A 19543-nucleotide genomic window follows, 5' to 3' on the forward strand; every position below is an offset into this window, starting at 1 on the left:
CAACTGGTCTCTAAACACCCACAAGACTTAACGGATCACCCGAAGCTCCAGGAAGTTTGACAGCTTTAGAGGTGGTCCAGAGACCCTGCATGTGGATGCCATCCACATGGGCTCCCCAGCCCTGAATAGAGACATCGATGGTGAGGATCACTTGAGGCGGAGCAGTTTGGAAGGAAAGTCCCCTCTCCAAGTTGGAGAGGTCTTCCCACCAGGACAGAGACACTCGCAGAGGTTCTGTGACTGTGACATGAGTCTCAAGGTCCTGGGAGGCCTGTCGCCATTGTGATTGCAAGGTCCATTGAGCCCGCCACATGCACAGGTAGGCGAGAGGGGTAACATGGATGGAAGCCACCATGTGGTCTAGCAGACTGAGCAGACGGCGGGCGGATACCTACTGGCTCTTGCGGACAAAGGCTGCCACTGAGGAGAGGGCGAGTCCGATCCTAGGGCAGAAATTCTTTTGCCTGCGCCATGTCCAGCCTGGCCCCTATGAAGTCCAGCTGAAGAAACAGGCAGAAGTGAGACTTGGGGGTAGTTGATAACAAAGCCCAAAGCCTGCAGCATCTGAAGTGTCAGGACTAGAGTACTCAAGACCCCTGCGCAGGAATCGCTCTTGACCAAGATTGTCAGATTGTCACTGTAGGCATCGGTCCGAGCATGGTACCCTCTGCCAGCGGGTCTGGTCATGTTGAGGGCAGCCTGTTTCTCATCCTTCACAGTCACACCCATATCGCGCAAAAAGTTCAACACCTCTGCTACAGTCTGCACCTTAGCGGACTTGCCCTGTATAGAAAATTGTAATCCAAAGAGGAATAGCCAGCGATATTTAATCCCCAATTTCCGTAGGGTGGAAATAACGCCACAAAATTCCCTTCGCTTCTTGACAGTAGTCACTAACATGTCCTGGAACACTTCAACCTTCTGGCCGTGCCACGTAATCTGGCCCACTCTTCTAGCTATCCAAGCCACTTTTTCCTTAATAGCAAAATTGTGAAAACAGGCCACTATGTCCTTCAGGATGTTGTCCCTTGGACTACTGAGAGTTCTATGTGCTCTGTCCAATTTATTCTCCATATCATGCACAACACCCTCTTCAGCTTCCAATATGGTGGTGCAAATGCTATTCACTGCCTTAAAACAGTCAGCAAATTCAGGGATTTCATGCACTCCACAAAAGCGCAAATTGGCCCAACAGGACCTATTCTCAAGGTCCTCTAGTTTATCCTCTAGAGCCTGAATTGAAGATGACAGGGCTTGCCCCACCTGATGCGCAGTGAGATCAGCTGCCTGATCATCCAAACGCGATTCCACTTTCTCCACTAAATGTCTCAGAGCCGCGACATCCGCTTTCATTGCAGCTACCAGCGCACTGACTTCGGAGCGGAGTATTGCCATACCTTTCCACACTTCAGCGAACCAGCGCTGAAATTCAGCTTGGGTAGGCAATCCATTGTTTTTGTCATCCCGTTCGTCCTCCTCAGATTCATGACCCATGGATGCTGCCATGCAACCAAGCTCCTCCTCCTTTCCAGGCCTACCACGCACAGTACCTCTCTCCTGCAGAAGGAAAAAGTGCTTTAAGTTCGACTTTTTTTTTGTTCGCCGCCATCGCTGGGAGTTCCGCGGAGGAAAGCGTGCTGTTAAACAAAGCCCGGAGATCAGTGGGCACCGTGAATTCAACAGATAGCAAAGTGGAAGATAGGAGCCCCGAGATCAAGAGACCATATTGATGGATGATGTCACTTCCTCTCCTCGGATGATTTCTAAGACCCACTGGTCTCCCATAAAGCATGCACGCTCCTCATTATAGTGCTATAGAAACCTTCCTACTGGTAGGAACAAGGCGTGACCCTTCAAATTGTTAGCATGGGCCCTTGCTTGCTGTAGGCACTTGGGTGCCATTATCTCCACTACCTCACCTGCTACCACGAAAGGGTGAACCTGTACAAGCGGCTTGGACCTCTGGACACTCAGATCTACTTGGACTATTACTCCCTGTTATGCCTCAAATGTGACCTAGGAAATCTCTCCCCAGATGCACCTCTGCCTCTGTCCTCTGGCAGCCTCTGAGGCTTTGATTCCCCCAGGTCATAAACTAACTTTTCAGCTCTTTCCTGAACAATATCCTTCCCAAATAGGTTACTTAACCTGGTTTTAGAAGCAGAGTTTGCCATCCAGTTCCTTAACTAAAACAGGCGACCGGCCATCATCACTGATGATACCTGTTTGAAAGATGTTATAATCAGGTCATATAAGATATCCACTAAGGTCACACCTGATCCCTCCATTTCTGCACCTAATGGAGCTTGTTGGATCCAGCACTATAGTGCTCTCACAGATCGCCCTCTGCAAATATATACTGGCCAAATCAAAAAGGTCTTCTTCAGTAATGACTCCATCTTCCTATCCCAAGGGTCTTTCACTGCTGAGCCACCCTCCATGGATAGTTTTTCTAGTCACTGTTGTCACCACTGTGCCTCCATAGGCGACCAAAACAGGCATTATTTCTCCAGCTGTTGCACAGGGTACAGTTTTTCCATTGCCTCCATACTTCTCAGTCCTGAATCTGGGAGATCCCATTTAGCCCCAATCATATCCTATATAGCCAAATATATAGGGAATGCTTTGGCTGGCATTTTTTTTATGCGGATGTGTAAAATAAGGTACACCTGTTCAAACTTAAATCATTCAAATCAGAGAAAGTTCTTTTTTACTCAACGCACAAACTCTGGAATTTGTTGCCAGAGGATGTGGTTAGTGCAGTTAGTATAGCTGTGTTTAAAAAAGGATTGGATAAGTTCTTGGAGGAGAAGTCCATTATCTGCTATTAATTAAGTTGACTTAGAAAATAGCCACTGCTATTACTAGCAACGGTAACATGGAATAGACTTAGTTTTTGGGTTCTTGCCGGGTTCTTAGGGCCTGGATTGGCCACTGTTGGAAACAGGATGCTGGGCTTGATGGACCCTTGGTCTGACCCAGTATGGCATGTTCTTATATAGAAAAGTAACAATTTGCAAGTTAAATAATTTTAATTTAAATAGAAAATGTAAATACAATGCAGTTCCTCGACATGGCCGTGTTTCGCCAGTGGGTCTGCATTGGGAGGGACCCATGAACAATGTCTTAAAGTGAGCTAAAAAGGAAAGCTAAGAGGTGACAGACCGCTGGGGGTCAGCCAACACAGTACATGCCATGGCAGTAGGACCGGCTTTTTCTGAGCTGTAAAAAAGACTTTGGGAATTGCAACGATCAGTGCAAGAAAACCCGGCTGTTTTGGAACAAGAAATGAAATGTAAACGAGTGGGCCCGTTCAAATTAAATCCTGTGTGGCAGGGAGAAGTAACTCTTCTATAGTAAAGCTCGAAGGATTAGCCTGTTTTAGGCAGGAAGACGTAGGTGAAGCAGCAATTTGTGCAGTGGCAGGCATTTATGCCTGCCAGATCCTCTTTGGATGCCGCCATCAATCTCAGTGACTAAGTAGCTTTAGAAATGAGGGTACTTAGCGTCTAAACAATCTGACTGCTGAAACGTCTGCCTGTGAAGGCAGCTCCTCTTCCTCTTGAGTGTTCCCTCAGTGAGGAAGCTCCTTCCTTCCTCACAATAATTAGGGCTCTTGATCCTTGGGAATTATATCCAGTACCAGCTGTAATGTAGGCCTCTTCACTAGCAGGACCTTTCCTAAAGGGGTGATCTGAGACTTTTGCCAGCCACAATGAAAATTAGAAGGATTTGTAAATCCTACACAGCGTGACTGGTTATGCAGGTCATACAGATTCTTTCAGAGCTGCGCAACACCCATAAGGTCTATATGAACTGCCCAAGTGGACATGCTGTCTCGTGTCGCTGTCCAGTTAGGTCTTGAGACAATGCAGGCAGTACTTAAGATAGCAACACTAGAAGAGTTTTGGATAATTCAGTTAGTTTAAAAAACACACCCCGCTTTTTCCCTTCTGATTTTTATTTCCTTCTTTTGAATGTCCTCATGCCATATGCTACCTTTACATTGCAGTCCTACCATTATGAATCTAACTAAATGAAGGCACCTCTAACTTGAACATAGCATCAAAACCGAGCATGGACTTGAGGGATCAAGTTTTTTATTTTTTTTTAATATATAAAACAAGAAGTTTCAATCAGAACTAATGAAGCCCATTTTCCAAATGTCCACGTGCATGCGTATCTAGGCATATATATATGGATCCACCTTCTCCCCACCCAAAAAAAAAATAAAAAAATTTACCCCCCAGGTCAGGAGTCCTTTGATCCTGACATGTTCTGAAAATTTTGTTTGGACAGGACACTAAAGATAAGATTTCTTGGGGGGGGGGGGGGGGGGGGGGAAGAGGAGCACACGAGACAGTGGAAAGTAGGCACACGCAACTTTTACTACAAAAAAGTGCTAAATATAAGAAAATATTTGAATCAAATCTTTCAGGTGAATTTTCAAATGAACTGCATATGTAAACTAACACAATCTTAGCCATTTTCAAAGGCCATTTACCCGCATTAACTGCACTTAATGCAAGTAAATCCTATGGATAATTCAATAGTATATACTGTAGCAATTTTCAATAGCCCACTTGCATGCATAAAATACATTTACACATGTAAAACCCAGTTTTAAGCATAGAAATCCTTTTGAAAATCAGGAAGATAAATAAATAGAAATGGACTTTAAATTTAAAACTAAACATACAGAAAAGCAGAATTGCTTACCTGTAACAGGTGTTCTCCAAGGCCAGCAGGATGTTAGTCCTCACAAGTGGGTGACAACATCAGATGGAGCCTGGCACGGAAAACATTTGTCAAAGTTTCTAGAAACTGACAAACACACTGAGCATGCCCAGCCTGCCACTATCCATGTGGGGTCCCTCTTCAGTCTTATAACATAGAATTCGCGAAAAATAAAACAAACCAAAAGAAACCCAACTCCATGGGGTGGTGGATGGGTTTCATGAGGACTAACATCCTGTTGTCCTTGGAGAACACTTGTTACAGGTAAGAAACTCTGCTTTCTCCAAGGACAAGCAGGATGATAGTCCTCACACATGGGTGATTATGTAGCTACAGGCTGCTCCCAACAAAGGCAGCATAGAACAGGTGCCATCATGCACAACAACAACTAAAGCTGCTAGAACCAGGGGAGCAAGCCTGCACCCAAGGTCAGGGCGAGTTGGGTTTTCATGGCTGAAAAAGATTACGGAGGACCAACTGACCAAAATGACTCATGTCGTCCATCCTTGTCCAGACAATAATGAGAGGCGAACATGTGGCAGGAACTCCAAGTCGCTGCCCTGCATATATCTCGTGAATAGGGACAGCACGCAAATGAGCTACCGAAACTGACATGGCCCGAACGAAATAATCCTTGATGTGACCTTCAAGCCGCAGGCCCGTTTGAGTATAGCAAAAGAAAATACAGTCCGCTAGCCAATGGGATATGGTCTGCTTAGACACCGCGACTCCCAATCTGTTTTTGTCGAAGGAGACAAAAAGTTGAGTGGACAGGCGATGAGGTGCCATCCATTCCAGGTAAAAGGCCAGGGCCCTGTTACAATCCAGAGTATGCAGTGCACGTTCACCCTGGTGAGCATGAGGCCTTGGAAAAAAGGAAGGCAACAAAATGGACTGAGATGGAATTCCGTGACCACTTTCAGAAGGAATTTTAGGTGCGTATGCAAGACCACCTTATGACAAAAACCTTTGTGTAAGAGGGTACGACACCAGAGCCTGCAGCTCACTGACTGTGTGCTGAAGTAACCACCACCAAGAAGATGATCTTCCTGGATAGGTACTTGAGATCCCAAGACCACAGGGGCTCAAATGGAGCCTTCATGAGCTGGGTCAAGACTATACAGAGGTCCCAAGAGACCACTGGGGGCCAAGTAGGAGGTTTAAGTTTCAACAAGCCTCACATGAACTGTCCCACGAGCTGATGGGTGGAAATGGAGCACCATCCCTCCCCCTGATGGTATGCTCCGATAGCACTAAGGTGAACTCTCACTGATGTTGTTTGCAAGCCTGACCCTGGGTTGGCTGGTTCAAACCCCCTGGCTGCCAGTCAAAATCCCACAACAGGGTTTTGCGGCAGCGCAGAAGTCAGACGGGGCGTATGAGGTTGTCGTGCCCGCTTTCTTGCCGGTACCCACTGATCTAGAGGCCAGCGGATAGTACTTGCATGGCCGGTAAAAAGGCCGTTTTGGCTAGGAGGCTTTTTGCTGGAGAGCTGAGTGTCCAAAGTGCTGGCTGACAATTGAAGGGTTTCATGATAGTCCTTCAGCTGGGCAACTGCCTTTTTAATCTTATCCCCGAACAAGTTCTCCCTTGTACAGGGTAGAGCTGCTAGACAGTCTTGCACCTCGTGGCACAGTTCACAAATGCGTAGCCAAGCCATGCGACGAGCCCCAGTGCCTGCTGCGGAAACTCTCATAGCAGAGTGGACCTCGTGTTTATCACAGTCCAGGCCCTGCTGAACTATTTTCTGGAAGTCCTCCTGAAATTGTTTCAGGAGGCATTCCCACAACTCTTGAGCTTGTTTCCAGAGGTTTCTGGAGTACTGCACCATATAGAGAGTTAATAGCAAGCAATCCTAGCTGCCAACATGGAGCCCTGGAACACCCAGTGTTTGAGAGCATCCAGAGCTCTGTGCTCCTAGCCCCGGGTGGGTGGGGGGGGGGGGGGGGGAGCCAAGGCATGAGACCTAAGTCTTTTTGCTTTCTTTAAGGCCGATTCCATCACCACTGACTGGTGAGGCAGCTATCTGTGCTCAAACCATCCATCTTCCAATTCACAGGAGGAATGGAAAAGGGATGAAGTCTGACTAGCTCCTTAAAGATGTCACGTACTGGAACAGCCACCACTTCTTTAGAAGCATCAAAAAAATTGCAGGATCTCCAACATCCTGTTCTGTTAATAGCTGGAAAGGCACCGACTCTGCCATGGCCTTAACAAAACCAGCAAAAGAAAGATGCTCTGGAGGGGATTTCCGCCTCTCCTCCGGTGGAGAGGGCTCCAAAGGCAAATCCTCCAATTCTTCAGCGAAGGAAAAAAAGATGCCGCTCCTTCCCAGAAATCACAGGGGGCTTCCCCCTCACTTTGAATGTCCGGAGAAGCGGAGGGTGGAGCTCCCACCTGCCCCCTGAGCCTCGATCCAGAGGGTCGCAGGGGAACCAACTAATCCATCAGCCTTGGGAGCATCGATGGCACCGAGGGCATCGGTCTCGATACGGCCAGGAGTGCCAGAAGTTACCGGGGTGCCGTGCATGGTCGAGGCGCCATCACCCCCGATGGACCTTCCTTATCAGAGTCGCCGCTCATCAGGATGGGGAGCGGTGGCGGCAGCAGCGATGCTCCCTTTGACAGCAAAGAGGTTTGGGGCATCGGAGTTGGCTGAGTCAGTAAGACTGAGCTGCAGATCCAGCCGCTCCAAGAGGCGTGAGCACCAATGGAGTCAGCTCTTGTAGTGGAGGCGGTACTGGAGGCTCTATGCCCTGCAGGGCCCAGCCAACCACATGCGCCTCTCCAACTCCTCCTCAAAAGTTGCCGAGGATAGAACAGCTTGAGGAGGGGGAGACAGTGGAATTGGATTGACCATGGAGTCATGGGGAGGAACTGAACCTTCCAAGGGTATCTATGCGGACTGCCATGAGTCCTTGAGGGGACCGAAGGATGGCATCTCCTCCATATGAAATCGCTTCGGGGGAGGCACTGATGTGGTCAATACCTTTCCGTGGTCTGACACTGAAGAGGAGGAGTGGTGTCTGTGTTTCCTCGACTTCTCTTGGTGCTCACCTCTGTCTTTATCCGGGACTGACGGAGACGGTGAGAAACCAGACTTGGATCAAGAAGAGATTGACCTCACTCGGTCCCCTGCCCCTACCTCAGGATCAAAGATCAGTAGCAGAGGAGACACTGAAGTGGGTCGATGCAGAGACTCTCTTCCCTTGTGGTGTAGAAGTCCTGGACGCTAACGACGGATCCAATTTCTTTGCACCAAACAGCTTTTCCATTTTGTCTAAGCGCGCCCTTGGGAGTCATCTGGGCACAAACATTGCAACCGTGGACATCGTGCGACACCCCCAGGCTGAGGACACAGACCTCGTGGGCGTCTGCCACCGGACCATGTCCATCACATTGGCGAAAGACAGATGCCATATTGAAAAGAACACGGCATGCGGTTGATGGCCGTCGGCCACTGGAAGGCAACACTGTCTGTAAGTGAACGTGAAGAACCAGAAAAACTGAATGAGGAAAAAAACCCGAAAATACAGAGGGACTCGAAGAATGCAGGAAGGAAGAAAAACCGTGATTTCTCACAGAAAAAGCGTGAGCTCCACGGCCACGAGGCTTCAGTTTCGCAGAAAAAGAGAGAGACTGAAGATGGACCCCGCATAGATATGTGGTTAGCAGCATGCCGAGCATGCTAAGTGTGTCTGTCAAAGTTTCTAGAAACTTCTGTGCCGGACTCCATCTGATGATGTCACCCATGTGTGAAGACTACCATCCTGCTTGTCCTTGAAGAATCTGCATTATTGGAATTTATTCTTGCAATGCCACCCCTGACTCCATTAGACAAATTTGCTATCAGGAGATACGCTCACAGGCTCCCTCTGTGGTAGGACTCAAAATATAGAACATTCTAAACTTCAGGAAGTGAAATAAAAAAAACAAAACAAACTGCTCATGCACAGATGGCATCCGACTTACTCAAACCATAAAACATGCAACAAGTGAAAAAGCAGAAAAAAAAACCTCACAATCCAGTATTAAGTATATCGTGGCCCAATACTATGTATATGAACACAGAGGTTTCCAACCTTGGATACATGAACCTTTAGGGGTACACAAAAAGGTCACAGGAGGTCATGCAGAATGGCCTTCCCAGCAAGCCACTCCTCTCTCCCTTCCATAAACTATTGCTGCAGGAGGAGCTGGTTTTAGAGAAGGAAAAAAAAAAAAAAAAAAAAAGAGACCAAGGACTCCCTAACTGCAGTGAGTGAAAACTGGCCATTATGAGGTGATCTGAATCTGTAAGAAACCTGTGTTGAAGCACAGTTTACTACTCTGCAAGGTAGTCAATGCTGCCACTGCCAAGGAGTGCACTGATGGGAGGATGAGGCTAGGGACATGTAGAAGAGAGAGAAGGAGACAGAAGATGGAGGACTGTGGTTCACAGAGGAAGACAGAAGGTAAAAGGACTTAGAGATGCACATGGGACTCAGAAGAAGGGGAGAGGTGGGAAAAAGAAGCAAGACGTTGACAATGAGAGAAGGGAGGGGGGGAAGAAGGGTTAGCAATAAGGGAGATGAAAGTTAGAGCGTGAGGGGGAGGTGAAAGGAATGAGGAGAAATGGAGGTGGTGTTGGACAGCAGAAAGATAGAACAAAAGTAGACATGAGATGAATGTTGGCAAGAGGTGGGTAAGACTGAAAGAAACCAAGAAAAGAAAGACAGACCAGAGGAATGTGCTAAACGTTATAATGGGGAAAAACCCCTTACCACCCCCCAGAATTAATGGATACATGCTTTATGAAAGATTGAGAACTCCTGTCATAAGATAAGGCTATTTCTTACCTGGGCACCAATGAAGGGCAATTTTCTTAGTATTCTAAAAAACTGTTTTTTAAATCTTGAATATAAACCTAAAGAAAGAAAAAAAAAAAGGCAAAAACACCATTAGTAGGACAGTGATTTTTTTTTCTTTACTTTATCTTAAGTTTTCAATTTACACTCGATATATTTGAATTTAAACAGATACAATTTAAGCAGATTCAAGCAGAGGGCTTGAAACAGCAAAATAATCATTAAGACTTTACAAAACACAACTGAGTCAACCTATCCACGTCAATGGGAGAGAAAAAGAAAAAATATCAAATGTACAAAAAAGAAAAAAAAAAAGTCAGTCTAAATTAATAGATCCTAAATGACTCAAATGGCAGTGAAGATAAGAGTTAGGGGGGAGTCTTATTTTAAAGAAACTTTTCCAACTGTATGGGATCTTAGAAAACATGTTTAGCACCTGGGTTTTTTGTTTTTTTAATTTATTTTATCTTTAACACAAGCATCCTTGTAACAGAAAAGAGAGGAATAATGTATAATACAATACAAGCAAATGAAAAACATTTTACATGCATAATACCACATTTACATTCCTCAATGTAATAAGAAAAAGAGGAGAGTCCAAGAAAGAAAAAAAAAGTGAAAAATTACATTGTAATTAAGGAGAAAAGCGAGGCCTCAGAGGCATGGCGACATTATATTCAAAAAGCAGAGTTATCATAGAGAGCTAATTATTAGCATGGGAGCCCAAGAAAAATCTCAATTGAGATGGTTCAAAATATACATACTTGGCATAATGATATTTCAATTCACATTTACATGGGCATCTCAATATAAACTGTGCGCCAAGCACAGAAACCCTCTGATCGCATAGATACATTTTTCTTCTACTTATTTGGGTAGCCCTGGTAATATCATGATATATCCAGATTCTCTGGCCATGAAATAGAACTAGCCTATTACGAAAAAGAGAATCTCAAAACAGAATTTTGATCATGTAAAAAAGACAAACCAACTAAATGTTCCTCTTTTAGACACTAGGTGCTCCTGTGAAGATTGTAACAAATCCATCAAGTTTCAAGTAGCTCTTGGACCTGTTCTCCACCAGCTCCTGCATCACTTGATGACAAATAATAAGCCTTGGAAATAATAAGCATAGCCTCAGATGGCCTCTTCAAAATCTGGGATACGCAAATCTTAAACGAGTCCATGGGTGCAATATATTTTACAAAAGGGAAAATTTAAGACGCTCTAATTTAAACTGTCAATGGAATTTTCTATATTCTTCAATTTCTTTGCATATATCATTTCACTTTGAACCAAACTATGTTGAACGTTCTCAACCTGGGATACTCAAGTGTCCAAGGTTTTCAGTTTTTCTCCATGGGTCTCAACCAAGTCCTCAGTAACTTGCACACAACTGTTAGCATCCAAGGTAACATTTTATTAATGAGGAAATAGAAATTTCTAAAGGGACTAAAGCATCTCAGGCAGCCTTTAAGATAATAATGGGGAGCTTGGTTAGAGTCACTTTTTGAATGGATCTTAACCAGAATCCCTCACTGGGTTTGCTCTCATCTATGTTAGTTTTAGCAACTTCCTCTCTATCCTTAGGGGTTGAAGCCTGGATCCAGGGACTGTCCAAAGATTCTCTCTTGGCTAGGAGAGAGACAAACTCAACCACAGCAGATACAGCTACTGTAGAGACCACACATCCATGTCCCAAATTATTAGTTGGAGCAACTTCTCCAAGCGCGCAGAGTCCTGACTAGGTCCAGGACTTTTCACCAACAAGGCTGCACCTCCAGATGTCAACCAGAAGGAGTCCTCAGTGCACATGGGCTCAATGATGTTTCCTCAGTCAGCAATGTCTGCATTCGCTCCTGCAACCGCTCCTGTTTCCGGGCAACTTGACTGTGTTTGGGTAAGAAACCCATCGATCTGTTGTTGAAAAGGGGGTGCCAAGGGAGATACTTGGATATTCTTCAAATTTAGCTTTTCGTTTAATATGAGGACATTTTTTTAAGAGGCAAAAAAGGTACTGTGATGAAGTGACCCCGTTTTGCCCCTTTTTACATGTGCGGGACCAGGCATTTATCCTGGTCCACCTTAACTCCTACAGAGGGAGAGAGCTCTGTGGGCAGGACTCTGCTGGCAGGGGAACAAGTTTGTGCGCTCAGCTAGGATCAGGAGGCTCCTACTTCTCTAGAAGGCAGATCATGAAATATTTCTGATTTAACCTGAAGGTATTGTAAGTACACTGCAAAGGTAGGCAATCTACTGGTAGGTTATTTGCTGTTTATGTGAATAAAAATTAAGTTGCAAGAAGAAAAGCTGGAGAGTGAAGTTTTGCTCAGCCATCCTCACAGGCACCAAAATGAAGAGAACTCAAACCATCTTGGTTTTCCCGGCACCTGCATGTTTAAACAAACATTTACATGGGAATTTCAGCACAAAGCTAGTACCTAAAACCAAAACTTTTTTTTTTTTTTTTTTTTTTTTAAAGAAGAAATGTCTTCCTGTAAATTTGAGTCTCCCCCAACTACATCTGGGAAAATAAAAGTCTTATGCCCCAGAAACAATAAATCTTTTGAATGAAAACACTTCAGGGTCCATTGTTTGTCAGACTCACATGCAAAAACAAGCAGAGTTGCCCTATTTTTGACTTCTGAATTAGAACTCTCCAAAAACCCTGAGATCAAAAAGAGGACTCATTATGGGGGATATCACCAATATTATCAAACAAATTTTTCTACTTAATGTTAGGCAAATAATAAAATGTTATAGTATAAATAGATTCCTTGGAAACTTTAAAAAAAAATCTATGTAATATTTCAATAGGAAATATAGCACAACAAGGAAAATTAAAAAACCTCAAATTAAATCTTTTAGAATAACTAAAATATTCAATTTTTCTTTGAGGTAACAAATTTTCTCTGATTAGTGATTCACTGGTATCACAAATTACATCTAATTCTCATCTACTTGAGCAGCTTGATCTCATACTTTTTGAGCATGTTCATTTACTTGAGTAGTCAAATTCAACATATAGTGATCCTGTATAAATTAGGATTTATGAGAATAAAGCAGTTCCAATCTAGATATCGCAGTTCATAATCAAGTCCATGGTAACAGTTGCAGGCTTTAGCAATGATGACAACTGGTGAAAAAGATAAAGCAGCTCCAGTCTCAACTAAAGAGCTCCCAGCAGGGGAGGGACTCAGGGCCAACACAGACCCCCGTTTCAACTACTCCAGCTTCCAGTTGACTAAAGCCTGACATCTGCACTGGATTGTGGCCATCAGGACTTAAAGAGACAGAGTAGGCGCTTGGTGAATGGAGTAAAAGAAGGCTCCAAGTTCAATTCAAATAATCTAAGAGTTGGTTGAAAGTTGAGGGTGTAGAAGAGGCAATGCTGGGGCTACCTTCATCGCAGATGTCCTCTTCTTACCCATCGATTCTTCATAAGTCAAAAGAAACAAAGGATAAAGAGTTTTCACTCCACCAAGACGGACATAAGCTGCATGCCCAGCGTGCCGCTAGAGGATGGCTTATCAAGCCAACGAGGCCCCAGATGACGTCAAGGCAGTCTGTCCAGCACTCCGCCTGTTGGTCCTGGCGTCGGAAGCTCTTCCTCTCACCGAAGCATGTCACTGAAGGATAGCTTATCAAGCCAAAGCAGACCCAGATGACATCAGCGTAATCCATCCAGTACTCCGCCTGTTGGTCCTAGTGTCAGAGGCCCTTCCTCTCGATCTCTCCGATAACTGGTGTTTGCCTAGCATTTACAGTACTTCTGACAAAGGAAAGAGCATACTTCCCAATATGGACACAATCAGGAAGGGAGAAGGAAAAGGATTTGGAATGTAAAGAAGTAGGATTCATTGGAGAATTTATGTCTGGCACTTTCACAAATTTCTTGAACGACTTATGTTTGCAAACATACAAACACCATGCATACATTGTCAAATCCTGCTTTTGTTTTACCAAATACACCCCAGTGACATTCAAGATGAAGGATTGTTTTCTCTATTAAAAAAAAGATGCAAAAGCATGTACTGTAGACACAGCAAATGATATATGTGAACACATCTGTCACATGGTGTCTCTTGCAAACATCCTAAAGTTCATCAGATATGCTTCTGAGGCAAACATGGACATACACCAAAAAGGAACAAGCAGAAGCTATTACAAAAAGGTGGATTTGGTTTTGATTTGATCTAGTTTATTTTAATCTAATCTCTATTTCACACACTAAATAAAACATATGATGGTCTTTTAAGAATGGCGCAGGACTAAAAGGAGGAGCACATCCAACGTCATCTACTGAGCCCATAAAAATGATCTGGCCACCACTGATATGTGGCCAGATATTTTGCTAAGATTTGTGTCATGAGCTAGAGGGGTGAACCCTTGGGCTACTGAGTTGACACTACCTGGGTAGTGCAAACATCGCCCATATCCCAGCAGATGGCAGCTGAGAAAGTTAGTTGAAGGCATTTTAAGGAACATATGAGGTTAGGGCGAGCAGCTGGCAGAGAAGTAAAGATCCAGACCATGGTTGAGGTGAACAAGCAGGAGCTGAGAACCAAGCAAAAATCAGGGCAGGTGGCAATCAGGCAAGTCAGACAATTACGCCTTATTTTATGATTTGGTTTCTCAAAGAGACTATACAATTTTCTCAATGTTATTTTTCGAACCTGTTTTCCATGTTTTCCAAGTTCTATAACCTTGTTATATGTACCGCCTCTTGGCGTAATTTTTATGTTTCAATGTAAACCGATGTGATCTGTATTTTAATACAGGAATACCGGTATATAAAAATCTAAAAATAAATAAATAAATAAGTCAGCACAGAGAAACAGTACAAACAGGCTGACAGATGTGGGAAGAGACAGGGCAGGAACGCAAGGCAGAGGCAAGGCTGGGGCTACTCAAGAACTGGAGACAAGGCACCACACACTACAGGCAAGGAGACTTGTTGCTGAGACGCTGGCTGTTAGCAGATGACTTCCTTATAGACTAACACAGGATGTGATGTCATCAGCCAACACCTCACGAAGACCCAGTAGCAGGGCCTATAAGAGGTAGTCCTGATGGCAGAAGTTCTAGCCAAGAAATAGGATGCTGCGTGATGCAGGATGCGTGCCAGGCATGCTAGAAGGTAAGGGCATTAATTTAGTTATCTGCTTTGATGTTACAGATTAGGAACAGGAGTGCTAGCAGAGGTGTGTGATGATACAACCTATCATTTTTGTTGCACCTATTCACTGATGGAAGTCTGTTTTCCTTATCTGTATTAAAATGCATTTCTCTTTCATTCACCTTAAAAGCTGCAGATTTGCCTAGGGATTGTTCTCTATACAGAGCTTAAACCAAATTACACAATGTTGGGTTCCATATTAGGTGCTACAACCCAAGAAAGAGTTCTAGGTGTCATAGTGGATAACACATTGAAATCGTCGGTTCAGTGTGCTGCGGCAGTCAAAAAAGCAAACAGAATGTTGGGAATTATAGAAAGGGAATGGTGAATAAAACTGAAAATGTCATAATGCCTCTGTATCGCTCCATGGTGAGACCATACCTTGAATACTGTGTACAATTCTGGTCGCCGCATCTCAAAAAAGATATAATTGCGATGGAGAAGGTACAGAGAAGGGCTCCCAAAATGATAAGGGGAATGGAACAGCTCCCCTATGAGGAAAGACTAAAGAGGTTAGGACTTTTCAGCTTGGAGAAGAGACAACTGAGGGGGGATATGATATAGATGTTTAAAATCATGAGAGGTCTAGAACTGGTATATGTGAATCGGTTATTTTCTCTTTCGGATAGTAGAAAGACTAGGGGGCACTCCATGAAGTTAGCATGGGGCACATTTAAAACTAATCTGAGAAAGTTCTTTTTTACTCAGCGCACAATTAAACTCTGGAATTTGTTGCCAGAGGATGTGGTTAGTGCAGTTAGTATAACTGTGTTTAAAAAAAGGATTGGATAAGTTCTTGGAGGAGAAGTCCATTACCTGCAATTAAGTTCACTTAGGGGTAGATTTTCAAACCGCGCAATTTGGCCTACTTTTGCTGGCGCATCAGGCGCAAGCAAAAGTACGCTGGATTTTAGTAGAGCCGCGCGTATCCGCTAAAATCCGGGATCGGCGCGCAAGGCTATGGATTCTGTATAGCCGGCGCGCGCCGAGCAGCCTACCTCCGTTCCCTCCGAGGCCGCTCCGAAATCGGAGCGGCCTCGGAGGGAACTTTCTTTTGCCCTCCCCTCACCTTCTCCTCTCTTCCCCTACCTAACCCACCCGCCCGGCCCTGTCTAAACCCCATCCTTACCTTTGTTGGGGGATTTACGCCTCCCAGAGGGAGGCGTAAATCCCCGCGCGCCAGCGGGCCGCTAGCGCGCCGGGCCGTGACCTGGGGGCGGGTCCGGAGGGCGCGGCCACGCCCCCGGGCCCGCCCCCAGAACGCTCCCGACACACCCTGAAAACGCCACGCGGTTCGGGCCCGCCCCCGACACGCCCCCCTCAGAAAACCCCGGGACTTACGCAAGTCCCGGGGCTCTGCGCGCGCCGGTAGGCCTATGTAAAATAGGCTCACCGGCGCGCAGGGCCCTGCTCGCCTAAATCCGCCCGGATTTGGGCGGATTTAGGCGAGCAGGGCTCTTAAAATCCGCCCCTTAGAGAATAGCCACTGCCATTAGCAATGGTAACATGGAATAGACTTAGTTTTTTGGTACTTGCCAGGTTCTTATGGCCTGGATTGGCCACTGTTGGAAACAGGATGCTGGGCTTGATGGACCCTTGGTCTGACCCAGTATGGCATTTTCTTATGTTCTTATACACTTACAAATAAGAAATAAAACATTCTCTTAGAATTAAGAACATAAGAATTTGCCATGCTGGGTCAGACCAAGGGTCCATCAAGCCCAGCATCCTGTTTACAACAAAGGCCAAACCAGACCACAAGAACCTGTCAATTACACAAACACCAAGAGGATCCCATGCTACTGATGCATTTAAAGCAGTGGCTATTCCCTAAGTAAACTTGATTAATAGCCGTTAATGGACTTCTCCTCCAAGAACTTATCCAAACCTTTTTTGAACTCAGCTACACTAATTGCTCTAACCACATCCTCTAGCAACAAATTCCAGAGTTTAATTGTGCGTGGAGTGAAAAAGAATTTTCTCCAATTTGTCTTAAATTGCTACTTTCTAACTTCATGGAATGCCCCCTAGGCCTTCTATTATCCGAAAGTGTAAATAACCGATTCACATCTACTCGTTCAAGACCTCTCATGATCTTAAAGACCTCTATCATTTCCCCCTCAGCCATCTCTTCTCCAAGCTGAACAGCCCTAACCTCTTCAGTCTTTCCTCATAGGGGAGCTGTTCCAGCCCCTTTACCATTTTGGTTGCCCTTCTCTGTACCTTCTCCATTGCAACTATATCTTTTTTGAGATGCGGCGACCAGAACTGTACACAGTATTCAAGGTGCAGTCTCACCGTGGAGCGATACAGAGGCATTATGACATTTTCTGTTTTAGTAACCATTCCCTTCCTAATAATTCCTAACACAAACCTATTTAAAATATCAAAATATAATTTTACCTCATTTCCACTGCTGGGAAAAAAAGCCTAGCCTAAAACTTTAGCATCTCACATTCCTAGTTATGAAGGCCAGAATTGAATTAGTTGTACTTACTCTCAGACTGGAAGAGGAATTCGTAAAGCCATACTGCCAGCAGAGTGGTTACAAAGGTAACTATAATAAGTTGCCATGGTTCCACTTCCCTGCAAAGGCCATTCACATAGGCTCTTGTTTCAGACAGATATGTCACACCAATTTCTTTATAGATCTTTAAGGTTTTCTGTTGAAACAAGAAAGTAGACAAGTTTTAAGACATGCACACAAAGTAGTATTTGAGGGCAAATTCAATAAATAAAGCAAGGACCATTGCTATGAACAAAACCAATGGAAAAAAAGCATGGTCCACCGGTATTTTAAAGAATTGAATACAAAGGCTGAAAAGTCTTGATTTACACAACTCCAAATCTTTTTCCCTTTCATATTAATTTCCTCAGCCCTTTATTAGACTAACAAGTGAAAAAAGTATATGTTCATAGAGAAGCCAAAACCTTTGATGAATAGGAGTTGAATAAGTTGAATCTAATCATGACAAACCAAAAATATATTGTTTGCCATTTGTGTCCACTGAAAATACAAGAGATCATCAAAAACAATTAAAATAGCTTTTTTATAAGCTTTACTTTTTGGAAAGTGAAGGTTACAGATAAGAGGGAGAAAGTACAGAAGTTACTCAGAGGAGCACAAATTGGTAGTGAAAGTTCATTTTATCTCCAGAGACCCCCATTAAAATCTGTTTGTTTTTTTATCTAGAAAGGTTTGCACAATGGTTTAAGTTCATAGCACACAACATAGAATCACTGCTCAGTTAAGCATAACTCTTCTGATTAACTATCTACAATCAGATGTGGCCATATACCTAGAAAATATGACAGGTGCGGTAGATAGGAACCAAGGTGGAGAGGTAGACATATGGAATGTTAATATTAGTGTGTCATAAGGGAGAAGAACTTGTGGTGCAGCTGTCAACACTGCAGGAAATAGGGTAGCCCAAAACTCAAAGCTTGGCTCCATGTTATAAGATGAAAGGGAGTCTCCAATTATCCTTTTATTTTGGGTAGTGGGTGGGGGGTGTCAAGCAAAGGAACTTCCTGCTCAAAAATCAGAATCTGAGCTGGAACTAGCATCCCCAAGTCTTCATTCACAAGTACCTGGGCATATTTCACTTTCACTAGACAACTACAACTACTCAGCATTGAATTTGGAACTTCGCCCCTTCAATATTCTCATCAGTTACTAGTCTCCTAGTATTTTAATTTAATACATTCTTAAGGTTTCTCTTTTTCCAGCTGAATTCAGCTTCCTAGTTCATGGTCCTTGTTATTATGTAACTTTCTTACTTTTCTGCTTTACCTCCACTAATTATAAAAAGTTGTTCCTTTGTTATGTTATGTTACACTGATCTACCCCTGTTCGATGTAAACCGACCTGATATGGTATTTAACCTTGAAGGTCGGTATAGAAAAATGTTAAATAAATAAATAAAAATATTTGCTTATATTTTATATCCCTTCTCCTAGCCCAGTCATCACAGCCAAGGTTACTTCCAGAACCCCTCAAACATGGACCCCAAAATTAAGCTACTGTTGTGATGGGCTTGGAAACCTTCCTCTCTTCCCCAGAGGCTCTGCAGCATTAAGCTGGCCTGAGGAGTGGAAGACCTAAGCCAGAAACTGAAGACAGGTCCTCTAAGTCAGGAGTGAGTAAACTGGTGGAGGTATAAACAAACAATCCTGAAGGGAGGCATTGTGACTGCCCAGTCAGGGAAGAATAAAATGTTTATGCTGTCAAGTGTCGGTGCCACATAGGTACTGAAAGTTCAGGAGGGAGAGAGTTGCCAGAATGTAGTGACATCATTGTAAGCACGCCACAGCTTAGCCAGCCATCTTTTTTGGTGGGCCATGGAGAGGAACTGCCTCTGCTGTAGCGGACCCAGGTGGGGAGCTTCCTATACTGTGGCAGAAGTGGCCACAGGAGGAGCCACTGTGGTGATGCACAGCCCAGAACTAGCTGCCATCCTCAGGCCCCAGCCCGGGAGGAGTTCTGCTGAGTCCCTGACGAGAGAGCGAGAGCGATCACAGCTGTTGCCCACCTAGAGGAAAAGAAGTGGCGAGATGGGAGGAGGGGGGGGGGGGGATGTGTGGAATGGGCAATGAGGACAGAGACAATGAGGAGGTGAGAAAAGGAGAATAAAGGCAAAAAAGGCTAAAACAGTTAAAATCAAAACATGAGAAAATAAAAATAAATATGAGAAAAGTAAAATATACAGAAAGAGAGCAAAAACTAGGAAAAGTTAGTTAAAACAGTAAAAAAAAAAAAAAAAAATTGGACAGGGTGGGA

General features: G+C 44.2%; 1 protein-coding gene across 3 annotated transcripts in view; it reads right to left on the reverse strand.

Moving 5' to 3' along the window:
* SGPL1 (sphingosine-1-phosphate lyase 1) overlaps nt 1-19543 on the reverse strand; it is a 210634-nt gene that overhangs the window by 141393 nt on the left and 49698 nt on the right. For all 3 annotated transcript variants that reach the window (XM_029609059.1, XM_029609060.1, XM_029609058.1), the window contains 2 exons: nt 17261-17426; nt 9576-9643 (listed from right to left, as the gene is read on the reverse strand). In XM_029609059.1, coding sequence (XP_029464919.1) covers nt 9576-9643; nt 17261-17426 — 234 coding nt within the window. The remainder of the gene's footprint in view (nt 1-9575; nt 9644-17260; nt 17427-19543) is intronic.

The sequence above is a fragment of the Rhinatrema bivittatum genome, chromosome 7 (assembly GCF_901001135.1).
Source record: "Rhinatrema bivittatum chromosome 7, aRhiBiv1.1, whole genome shotgun sequence".
NCBI lineage: Eukaryota > Metazoa > Chordata > Amphibia > Gymnophiona > Rhinatrematidae > Rhinatrema > Rhinatrema bivittatum.